This window comes from Dendrobates tinctorius, unplaced genomic scaffold (genome assembly GCF_039654945.1).
Source record: "Dendrobates tinctorius isolate UK_male_01 unplaced genomic scaffold, ASM3965494v1 ptg000196l, whole genome shotgun sequence".
In the NCBI taxonomy this organism is placed as follows: Eukaryota; Metazoa; Chordata; class Amphibia; order Anura; family Dendrobatidae; genus Dendrobates; species Dendrobates tinctorius.
In genome coordinates this window covers 4,449,383-4,461,475 of record NW_027361863.1, presented here as the reverse complement: position 1 = coordinate 4,461,475, position 12,093 = coordinate 4,449,383, and the positions used below count along the sequence as shown (strand labels likewise).

The following is a 12,093-nucleotide window of genomic DNA, read 5'->3' as shown; positions in this document are numbered from 1 at the left end:
TAGTAAAACTAAAGTTTAAAAAAAAAAAAAAAAGTGACAAGACCCTTTCCTAATACTTTCCAACTATCCTCCGAAATTCCTTTTTACATACATTGGCTCTCTCCGATCAGTATAGTATGTGAACTTACAGCTGTTATATTGTTTGTACCTTTTCAGCAGGAATAACAGGAGCAGCACAATACAGAACTCAAAGCTGATGCTGCCACACTTATGTATAAAAGGAAATAAGGCTAAGCGCTTGGCATTACTCAAGGTGATCTCAGGATTGTGTGCAGCTGCTCAGATATGGAAACCAAACCAAAAAGTCTTCAAAAAACAGGGTTTTTTGTGGCGGGACAGTCAGTGCTGCTATAAAGACAAGCTATCCCCAAGCCATGCGTTTCAGCAAGCTGTAGGACAGTTCTCTGAACGAGTGTTGTTGACTTCTTGAAAACAGAGAGGATACACCAAAACATTTCATGAGTTCAGCATTTACCCCTCTTGCTCACTGTTTTGTGTAGAGCTAAAATATCTGGCTGCAGCAGGAGCCTCCCCCCTCTTTGAAGTACGACGAAAGATTGAGAAGTACTAGACATTGGCTTGAGGAACGGAGCATCACTGGGCCACCAGCCGAAGATGGCAATGTTTAATAGGAGTTGAACCCCTCGCGTTTAGCATCATCCCAAAAATTCATAAGGGACTAACAAATCGTTGCAAAAACAATTGCACCCCACCAGCATCGACTACAGCCCAATAAGTATAAAGGGATACTAGAGTTCCAACCATAGCCCTCTAAAAACTAAATAAAAACTTCAGCGCCCCATGTACAATATGAACAGAACCCAGCCACTCCAACTTCCCAATGAGAAATTTAACTCACTCTACATCTATCTCCACTGACAATTATAGAAGTGACCGGAACAGGCGAGTGAGCGGCGCAACAGGGGTCCATTTTGCGGTGGGAGATGGGACCCCCAAGAAACTCGTCAGTTTTCGAGTCGATTGATTTTGCACCCAGAAAGTTTCAGAGACCTGAAAAATAGCCCCCTACTAGGAGGAAACGGTCACAAAGGTGCCAACAAAGAGTTTGTTTGCATTCTTTTACCCAAAAAGCATCGCCTTACTCTCCGCAAGGAGAACCATTACCTGAGTTGACCACTTCAGTCTGGTGACCGGCCTGGGTCTGTTAGCAGGGTTCCCATGTTCTGCTACGTCTTGCGCTAAGGCAACGTTATCTTTATCAAACCATAGTGACGGAACGGCTTACACATCCGCACCTATAGGAACGGCACAAAGGCTCATGGCACCGGCCTCGCTTGCTAAACAGAGGAGATGATGTCATTGCAACACTCATATTTGCTGATCGCACCAGTTGGCAACGTGTTGCTTAACTCTTCATATACCAAGAACACAAAAAAAAATGCAAAGCAGCGATGGATGGAGAGGGAGGAGGGGAGTTACACTCCCATTTCAGAGCTTCCATGTAAACTAATGCAAATGTTCACAGCCCTCCGAGCAAACCTAGTACAGAGCGGAATAATGCGCCTCGTCCAAACCGGCAGCTTTCCAGGGTCAGTAGAGCTTACATACAAAGTAGCAAACAGGAAAGACTGCAACATAGTGACCAGACAGAGAAGATCAGTAAATGGCTACAACCCTGCAAGATGTCTAAGATTCCTGATAATCCAGAACTGGTAATAGTGGCATCGGTGGTCCTCATCTGTGATTGTAGGGTGGGCATCACCGCGGCGGCACATGCTCAGTGTGGCAGAGGTAATGTAAGGGTTATGTCCTTGTGCTGTCCGCTCCTTTATCACAGTGACCGGCCGTCAAAGTAGGACAGTGTGACATTTGCATCAGCGAGCGTCGGACATTGACCTCGGTTATTGAGAAATCCATAACAAAAATAATCACCCCCCCCCCTCCCCTGCAATCCTGAATTTGCCCGATTCCCAAAAATTCACTTATAGTAAAAATCATCTTCGTCATATGATTTCTCAGAACAAAAACTTACAAAAGTTTAAACCGGACTCCACTACTTTGATATAGGTGATCTACCCACAAAAATCATCATCAATATCAGATCAGGGGCATCCCAGCGCCCCCCACAATGATCAGCAGATACTGGATGCGCACAGTGTACGTAGCAGGACGCTTCTTTTTTAGACAAAAGTCGTATTTCTTTGCAGGATATGTTGATGTGTTCATTTATACCATTTTAGGATATACAGTCATATGTAAAAGTTTGGGCACCCCTATTAATGTTAACCTTTTTTTCTTTATAACAATTTTGGTTTTTGCAAAAGGTATTTCAGTTTCATATATCTAATAACTGATGGACTCAGTTATATTTCTGGATTCAAATGAGGTTTATTGTACTAACAGAAAATGTGCAATCTGCATTTAAACAAAATTTGACCGGTGCAAAAGTATGGGCACCCTTATCATTTTCTTGATTTGAACACTAACTACTTTTTACTGACTTCCTGAAGCACTAAATTGGTTTTGTAACCTCATTGAGCTTTGAACTTCATAGCCAGGTGTATCAAATCATGAGAAAAGGTATTTAAAGTGGCCACTTGCAAGTAGTTCTCCTATTTGATTCTCCTATGAAGAGTGGCATCATGGGCTCCTCAAAACAACTCTCAAATGATCTGAAAACAAAGATTATTCAACATAGCTTTTCAGGGGAAGGATACAAAAAGTTGTCTCAGAGATTTAACCTGTCAGTTTCCACTGTGAGGAACATAGTAAGGAAATGGAAGAACACAGGTGCAGTTCTTGTTAAGCAGAGAAGTGGCAGGCCAAGAAAAATATCAGAAAGGCAGAGAAGAAGAATGGTGAGAACAATCAAGGACAATCCACAGACCACCTCCAAAGACCTGCAGCATCATCTTGCTGCAGATGGTGTCACTGTATGGGTCAGGCTATATTCACACATCAATTTTTTCTGAGAAGAGTTTCATTGACTCTAGTGATGAGCGAACATGCTCAGGTAAGGCGTTATCCACATGCTCGGGTGCAATCTGAGGGTCTTCAGCGTGCTTGAAAAGTACAGTATGTCCGAGTCCCCGCTGTTGCATGTCTATGACTGTTCAACAGGTGTAAGACATGCAGGGATTGCCCATTTGTTAGACAATCCCTGCATGTATTGTGGGTGTTAAAAAGCTGTGAAGCAGCAACCGCGGGGACTCGGACATACTTTTCAAGCACGCTGAGGACACTCTGTTAGCTCCTAAGCATGTGGATAACACCTTACCAGAGCATGCTCCCTCATCACTAATTGAATCATTCACTTCTAATTTTTGATTTTTTAGTGAACCTTCTTTGTTCCCGTTCTGTCACACTTGGCACAACTCCTATCCTCATCCATTTTGGCAGATCGGACTCAGCCATTCAAGTCCATCGGGATCTGTCAAACACTGACAAAATACAGAAGATATCTATTTTACATAAGCGTCATTGTTCTACGGACAAATTGGGTCAGAGGTTAAAACAGTTGAACCTGACTCATTTGGTGTAGCTGAAAACGAATATGTTGCTAACATTTTCTGATTGTCTCCAAGTTTGGAGATCCAGTGGGAGGTTGTACTTACTTACGACGCCTTTCATACAGACTTACCGGTATATAGAAAAATTGTGCCCATTCCATCATCATCATTGCATTGTAAGTAGCTCGTCTATTACATCATCTTAGGGTGACCAACCACAAGAAACAAAAACTCAGCTGCGATGATGTAATCTTAATCACAGTTACTTTTATAAATGTTCTGTGTAGGGGGAACAGGAATGTTTCTATAGGTTTTGCTTTTGCTACGTATGTGGAGAAGTCACTTTTGTGTCACGAAGGCAAAACTTGCCTGTCAAGATAAGGAAAGCCTACAACCCGTATTTCGGCTGCAGAACAGGAGTTGGGCTCCACATACAGTGGGTATGGAAAGTTTTCAGACCCCTTTACATTTTTCACTCCTTGTTTCATTGCAGCCACAGGCTTATGAAATATCGGGAGGTTGGGGGCTACTTGTCCGAGAACCACTTATAGAAGGCAACTGTTGCGGCAATACAGTGCCCATAATCCTTAGAGAGGGACTCAGATAGGGAACCCACCACTAGGACGACCACCTGCCCTATACAGACAACTCCTTTAAGCCTTACTTATTACCCACAGAGTTCAGGCTTCTTTCTAAATCCAATGATTACATTGATCATGCAAATAATTCCTAGTCTGCAAATAGAAGAGCTGTGAGCTCCAAGACGAGAGGATTCACATGCACAGTAAGAGCACACGCGGCTCCTCATTGGGATTCCAGTATGACTATCAGGAACATGGACCATTACTGGTGGTGACTCATGCTGGAAACGCTCCACTCACTGCTCTGCATGAACAAGAAGCATTTTTTTTTTTTAAATTACATAATATACACACACACACACACACAATTAAAAGGAGCAGCGTGCAGCTAAGCAGCAACCGTCCATAGCAGGTGACATGCGGCATCCAACACCAACATGCAGTCATGGCCAAAAGTGTTGGCACCCTTGAAATTATTCTAGAAAATGAAGTATTTCTATTTTCTCCTAGAAGATTATTGTAATTACCCGTTTGGTTAGAGGCATGTTTCTTTTGTGTGTATTGGAACAACACAGCAGGAAAAAATTGTTGGCTGCCTCACCTTAATATTTGGTTGCACGCCCTTTGAAATAAATCATTGCAATCAAATCACACCCTAGAACCATCAACAAGCTTCTTACACCTCTCAACTGGAATTTTGGAGCACTCTTCTCTTGCAGACTGCTCCAGGTCTCTCATATGTGAAGGCGCTGTCTCCCAACAGTTATTTTAAGATCTCTCCACAGGTGATCAATGGGATTAGATCCAGACTCGTTGCTATCCTCTCCAGAACTCTCCAGCACTTTGTTTCCATCCACTTCTGAGTGCTTTTTGAAGTATGTTTGGGGTTATTGTGGGAAGACCCATGACCTAGGACGGAAACCCAGCCTTCTGACACTGGACACTACATTGCCACCCAAAATCCTTTGGTAATCTTCAGCTTTCATGATGCGCTGCACACAGTCAAGGCACCCAGTGCCATAGCCAGCAAAACAACCCCAAGTCATCTTTGAACCTCCACCATTATTGTCTGTAGGTGCTGTGTTCTTTTCTTTGTCGGCCTAATTCCATTTTGGGTAAACAGTAGAATGATGTGCTTTACCAAAAAGTTCTCTCTTTGTCTAATATGTCCACAAGATGCTTTCCCAGAAGAATTTTGGATTACTCATTTCATTCAAATATTGACAAATAGTTTGTGCTGACACTGATGCATCCTGAGCTTCTTTGGAACTTGATTGGGGCTGCTTATCAACCATCCAAACTATCCTGCGTTGCAACATTTCATCAATTTCTCTCTGCGGTTCACATCCAGGGAGATTAGCTACAGTGCCATGGGTGGTAAACTTCTTGATTAGGTTTCACTCTGTGGACAAAGGAAGATCAAGATCTCTGGAGATGGACTTGCAATCTTGAGATTGTTGATATTGTGCAACTATTTTAGTTCTCAAGTCCTCAGACAGTTCTCTTCTCCTCTTTCTGTTCTCCATGCTTAGTGTGGCACACACAGGCACAATGCCAAGCTTGAGTCAACGTCTCTCCTTTTCATCTGGTTTCAGGTGCGATTTTCACATTGCCCACACCTGTTACTTGCCACAGGTGAGTTTGAAACAAGATTGTTAACACACAATTTTGTCCTGACAATTTTTGAAGTTGTGTGAAATTAGTTCCAATACACAAAAGGAAATCATTTTCTTGGAAAAGTACAGTATTTCATTTTTCTGGAACACTTCCGGCCATGGCTGTATGTGTCTACACTGATAATAATAGTCACACTAAATACTGACTTGTGTTCACCCTGGCCAAAGTACTAGAGTACCAAGGGGTTGCCACAAACCGGTGCATGAGAAACTCCATCGAAGAGTCCATTACTTTTAGGGCAATAGTAGCACAGCATATAGCACTAATGCTGTTGCCAGGGATTAAAAAAAAAAAAAAAAAAAAGGAACCTCCAAAAGACCCCATGGTTTTAAAAGTACACTGCATTCACACCTCTGTGTAGACGGACCGGCCACAGATTTCAGTTTTATAGGCATAAAGGGGGCTGTGAAGTTCTGGTCTGGAGATCCGCATCTTCCCCCCACCGGACTCTCAAAAAAAATATAAATCTGCTGAAGTTCTGCTCCAAAATCCACATGAAAAACAGCATCAAATAGTCTTTAAATACGCTTCCTATTCCTTTCAATGGGAAAACATGCCCAGGCCACGTTCCCATGTGTAAAAAGGCTTTTCTCCTGCAGGTGTCCACAGAAACACATGCATTAGTAATCAGCTGCGTTTTTCCCCTTTTTAGATCCATTTTTGGTGCAGATTTCACAGCATTTTTAATGAAATTTTAAGTCGAGAAACGCATGGTTCTGCAAATAAAAAAAAAAACTGCATTTTTTACATACTTTTTTTTTTTTTTTTTTCAGGCTCCCCTTAGAGGCCTTAAATGGAAAGAAAGTGCATAAAAAAAAAAAAACCACTGTTCAACGGTGTTTTTACTTGCTCAGTGGGCGTGAGTTTTCATGACGTAACATCCATTTTTTTTTACAATCATTAGTTGCAGATTGTCAGCATACAAAAAAAATGCAGCAGAAAGAGCACGAGGGAACGTGGCCTTCCACTAACAATGAGGTGCTGCTTTTTGGAACATGGAAGAAGTAGTAAAATGTCAGTTTTTAAGGTGTTGGGAAAGAAAAAAAAAATGCTCCAAATTTGACTTCTGAATCACCTGACGCAGAGAAAACATCTCATGCACAAGAAAAATCCACCAGCCACACACACTGCATAGCCTAATCTAACTGCAAAGCTATGATTTACCGACCGCCGAAGTCAAACCACTCAGATACCGCTGTCAAGACGCCTATTGCCCCCCTCTTAAATTGTAATTCTATTGCACTGCAATGGACATAACCATGATTGTATACTGCTCAAAACAATGAGGGGAACACTTAAATAAAACAATGCAGGAGAGGGAGGACTGGGAGCTTGCATCGCATCCAAATGAAAACCACTTTGGGCTGAGTTCATTGATCCACAGGTGGGTGCATGAATACGCTGGTGAGCACAGCAGATGTCCACAAGAAGAAAAAGTTCGTTCAGCACACCGGCATAAATGAAAAAAACTTTATTAGGCTAATATGCCATATTAAAATGCAAAAAACACCTGACGCGTTTCCGGTGCACAAAGGCCGGTGACCTATGACTAAGGGTGCCTTTGTGCACCGGAAACGCGTCAGGTGTTTTTTGCATTTTAATATGGCATATTAGCCTAATAAAGTTTTTTTCATTTATGCCGGTGTTCTGAACGAACTTTTTCTTCTTGTAAATAAAACAATGTAACTCCAAGTTAATTGCACTTCTGTGAAATCAACCTGTCCAGTTATGAAGCAACACCGATTGTGAATCCATTTCTCCTGCTGTTGTGCAAATGGAACAGACAACAGGTAGAAATGATAGGCAATTAACAAGACAACCCCTACAAAAGGAGTGGTTCTGCAGGGGGTGACCACAGACCATTTCTCTGTTCTCATTCTTTTTGGCTGTTCTGGTCACTTTTCCATTTTGTCATTGCTCTCACCCCCAGAGATACTGTACAGTAGCATGAGGCGGTGTCTACAACCCATAGAAGTTGCAGCTCATCAAGGATAGCACATCAATTCGAGCTGTGGCAAGAACAATAGCTGTGCGTCAGCTGTGTCCAGAGAATGGAGCAGATATCAGAAGACGTGGAGGGGGCCGTAGGAAGGCAACAACCCAGCAGCAGGACCGCTAACTTCTCCTTTGTGCAAGGAGGAACAGAGCCCTGCAAAATGACCTCCAGCACGCCACCAACATCCATGTGTCAGCTCAAACTGTCAGAAACAAAGTCCATGAGGCGCAGTAAGAGAGCCCGACGTCCACAAGTGGGTGTTGTGCTTACAGCCCAACAATGTGCAGGGCGAATGGCATTTGCCAGAGAACATCAAGATTGACAGATTTGACATTGGTGCCCTGTGCTCTTCACGGATGAGAGCAGGGTCACACTGAGCACATGTGACAGACGTAACAGAGCCTGGAGACGCCGCTGCCAGCAACACAATCCAACATGACCGGTTTGGCAGTGGGTCAGTAATGGTGTGGGGAGACATTTGGAGGGCCGCATAGCCCTCCATGTGTTCGCCAGAGGTACCCTGACTGCCATTAGATACCAGGATGAGAACACAGACCCATTGTGAGACCATATGCAGGTGCAGTGGGCCCTGGGTTCCTTCTGATGCTTGACAATGCTAGGCCTCATGTAGCTGAAGCGTGTCAGCAGTTCCTGCATGATGAAGGCATTGATACTATGGACTGGCCCGCCCATTCCCCAGACCTGAATCCAACGGAGCACATCATGTCTCGCTCCATCCACCAGACTGTCCAGGAGCTGACTGATGCTTTAATCCAGGTCTAGGAGATACCTCAGGAGAACATCCGCCTCCTCATCAGGACCATGCCCAGGCGTTGTAGAAAGGTCACACAGGCACGTGGAGGCCACACACTACTGAGCATCATTTCCTTGTCTTGAGTCATTTACACTGAAGTTGGATCAGCCTGTAATTTGATTTTCCACTTTGATTTTGAGTATCATTCCAAATCCAGACCTCCATGGTTTAGAAGGGTGCCCTTCAGGTTACTGAGGTTGTGGAGAACAGAGTTAGGAGCCTCTACATGGTGACTCGGCTGATCCCATAGGTTTTCTATGGGATTCAGGTCTGGAGAAAGAGCAGGTTGCTCCATTTGAGGTTCTCCAATCTAAAGAAGCCATTCCCTATTGATGTGACCTCGATGAGCTGGAGGATGGGCGTGCATGAAGATGTAATTAGGCCAGTGTTGTTCATGCAGAGGCACACTGACTGGATTAATTATGAAATTCCAGTAGTAGGGGCTTGTCACTGTACCATTCACAGAGTGTAGGGCAGTTCTGTATTGACTAGACACCTGTCCATACTAACACCACCAAAGGTTCATCTGGTGTGACAAGTGGCTGATGTAGAGCGCGCTCCTTGGAGTCTCCAACATTGTTGGTGACCATCATTTCTGCTCAGCTTGAGTCCCCATTAATCAGTGAACAGCACAGAGGCCGAGTGGTCCCTCGTCCAGTGTAGATGCTCCCTGGCCCATGCAAGACGATGACCCCTGTGCCTGGTGGTGGGGTCAGGTACCCTTGCAGGTCGTCTAGCACAAAGACAACGCCAATATAAACAGTTTTGAATGGTCTGACGTGACACTTGGGCGCCTCTCGCCTCCTCTAAATGTGCCTGGAGTTGAGTGTCATTCATCATCCGGTTCTGAAGGGCATTGTTCACAGTGAAGCGGTCATCAGTGTGGGATCTGGCCAAAGGACATCCATGTCTCTGCCATTCCGGGACTCTTCCAGTCTCTGTTGCAACCTACTGATCAATTGTTGAATGTCGTCTTGGGTCTCATGATGTCAAAATGTGACCAGCCTGATGAGGAGGACTGCAAAAGAAATTCTAATTAAACCCCGAAATGGAGGATCGGCCGATCCATGGATCACACGCCTGTTGTGAATTTTGCCATTAAGCTCCTTGTTAGAGAACAGAAAGTTGCGCAAAAAGTTCCGAGACACCGAAGAGATGGACATCTGGTCAAAAGTTTAGAAACAGTCACATTAAAAGTCACCTGAAAACGTGAGTGCATTTTGGGGTCATCCTGAAGTTTCACCCAAAAGCCAAATATCCCTTTCTTTTTGTGGAGACAGATATATATCATACATACACACATGGAGTGGACATATTGTCAGTGCAACCTGGGCAGCCACATAGGGGCCTAACAGAAAAAAGGGCCACTACCACCTCCAAGGCAGAGCTGTGCATTCATCTGGGCTGTCGCCCTGCAGAGGGCCCATATACTGCGCTCACACAGGAGCCCTCTTCTATATGTGTTTGTATATAAGCGACAGGGGCCCCCGTACACCCGGTGCGGGCCCCGATAAGGCCCATCATCCTTTGGAGTTTCAGTGCTACCATTCCTCTACTTGCCGCTAACCACATGTTATTACGCCATCTTCCATCTCTGGCTCTGCAACGAGCTGTACATGAATCAGGACCAACCGGCTGCGCAGGACGCCGTTCAGTGCCGCCGTGTGATGGCAAAACCCAACGCACACAAGCACCCGCTGCCAACTCTGCTCCGCACCTCTGTTGTTTTCTGCTTTTATATAAGTAGTCGGCAAACAGAAACTATACAAACTGTTTGCAGAACTACAATTCCCAGCATGCCTCGCAGGGCTACAGATGACAATGCACACTGGGACTTGTAGTTTCACAGCAGCCGCCATCACATATTGTGTAGCCACAAACCATAATATTACGAAACTATAACTCCGAGCGCATGTGTCAGTCAACTACAACTACCAACGGGCCTCGACAGCCAATCTTCACCTCTTTTGAGATTGATAATCCCATTCTGGCCAGCAAGTCAGTGACGATAAACTACAACTCCCAGCACGCCTTCCCAAAGCTACAGACCGATGCTGTCACAACAGGCTGCACCTGCTACAATGAGAATTTAACTGAAACCATTCCTCCCACCATGCCCTGGGACACTACAACTCCCACCATGCCCTGGGAAACTACAACTCCCACCATGCCCTGGGACACTACAACTCCCACCATGCCCTGGGAAACTACAACTCCCACCATGCCCTGGGAAACTACAACTCCCACCATGCCCTGGGACACTACAACTCCCACCATGCCCTGGGACACTACAACTCCCACCATGCCCTGGGAAACTACAACTCCCACCATGCCCTGGGAAACTACAACTCCCATGTCCGATCAGGTACTGTGAAACTACCATTCCCAGCATGCTTTGCAAGGCTGCAGCTGACACAGGATTTGAAGGGAAGAGCAACAGGTTGCAGCCTGAGAGACTACAACTCCCAGCAAGTCCCGGCAGCCGCTCTCACTGATAGCTGTGGGACTAAAGCTCCCAGCACGGCCTGTCTGCTCCATAGCACCTGTTGGGAAGACAGATGTGGTTACTCTCTTATGTTTTGATGAACTAAAGCTCCCAGAATGGCCTCCCAGGAGCTGCAGAACTACAAGTCCCAGCATGCCTTACAAGGCTGCAGATGGTAGTGCATGCTGGGAGTTGTAGTTTCACAGAAGAATGCAGCCACAACTTCTAGCACCGTGTAGCTGCTGCGGCTCCCTCCGCCCCGGCGGCTGCCTTTCCTCGCTATAGAACACAAGTACTAGAGAGGCTGCACTCAGCATCCTCCGCCAACCGCACCCCAACAAAGCGCATAAATCCTGGTGTGAACACCCACCTGGCAGCTGTGCGGTAACTCCCAGGCTCCCGTACTCCAGGAGGAAGCACATTCGCCGCCGCTCCGGTACCATCACCCACTCCCGGCTATTCTGCACCTCTCAACCTCCGCCTTCCGCTCCCAGTCTCCGGCGCCCCGCCCTACGCCCGGCTCCTGTCATAAACCACGCCCACTGCATACCAAGCGTTGGCGTCCTATCACCGCCTACTTACTCATAACCCCGCCCATTCGACTAAAGACTCCGCCCTTCCATTGCAAACCACTAGAAAGAACCGGAGCCGTGCCCCGCCCCTTGCTCACGCCACGCCCTCTTTATGGTAATGCCTCTCCCTCCGTCCTGTGTGGTGACAGGGCCTGCAGGGCTTCATGTCCGCCGCTCACTTGTCACTTTCATTTAACCCCTTCCCCACTGGGCGGTTTTTCATTTTTGTGCTTTAGTTTTTTGTTTTTTTTTAATGTTTTTCCCGTTTCTCGAACTTTTGTTTATTTTTCCGTAGCCGTACAGGAGCTTGTTTTTTTGTTTGTGAGACGACTTGTCTTTTTGAATGACACCGTTTACTTTTACCTGGTGAGAGGAGTCTCCTAGTGAAGGCGATTAAGGCCTGTGCACACTTTGCAGGTTTGTCGCTTCTTTTTTTTCCGTTAAGATCTGTCATAAAATCTGAAGAGTTTCCGGATGCCGGCAATGTGAGTGGGATCC

General features: G+C 45.5%; 1 protein-coding gene across 3 annotated transcripts in view; it reads right to left on the bottom strand.

Moving 5' to 3' along the window:
- LOC141056140 (uncharacterized) overlaps nucleotides 1–11,566 on the bottom strand; it is a 74,309-nt gene extending 62,743 nt beyond the window's left edge. For 2 of the 3 annotated variants that reach the window (XM_073552822.1, XM_073552823.1), the window contains exon 1: nucleotides 10,501–10,656. In XM_073552822.1, the coding sequence (XP_073408923.1) occupies nucleotides 10,501–10,524 (24 nt within the window). In that variant the 5' untranslated portion in view covers nucleotides 10,525–10,656. Of the gene's footprint in view, nucleotides 1–10,500; nucleotides 10,657–11,393 lie in introns of those variants that run through there. The other variant, XM_073552824.1, reaches the window with a different exon arrangement.
- Between the last annotated feature and the right edge of the window lie 527 nt (nucleotides 11,567–12,093).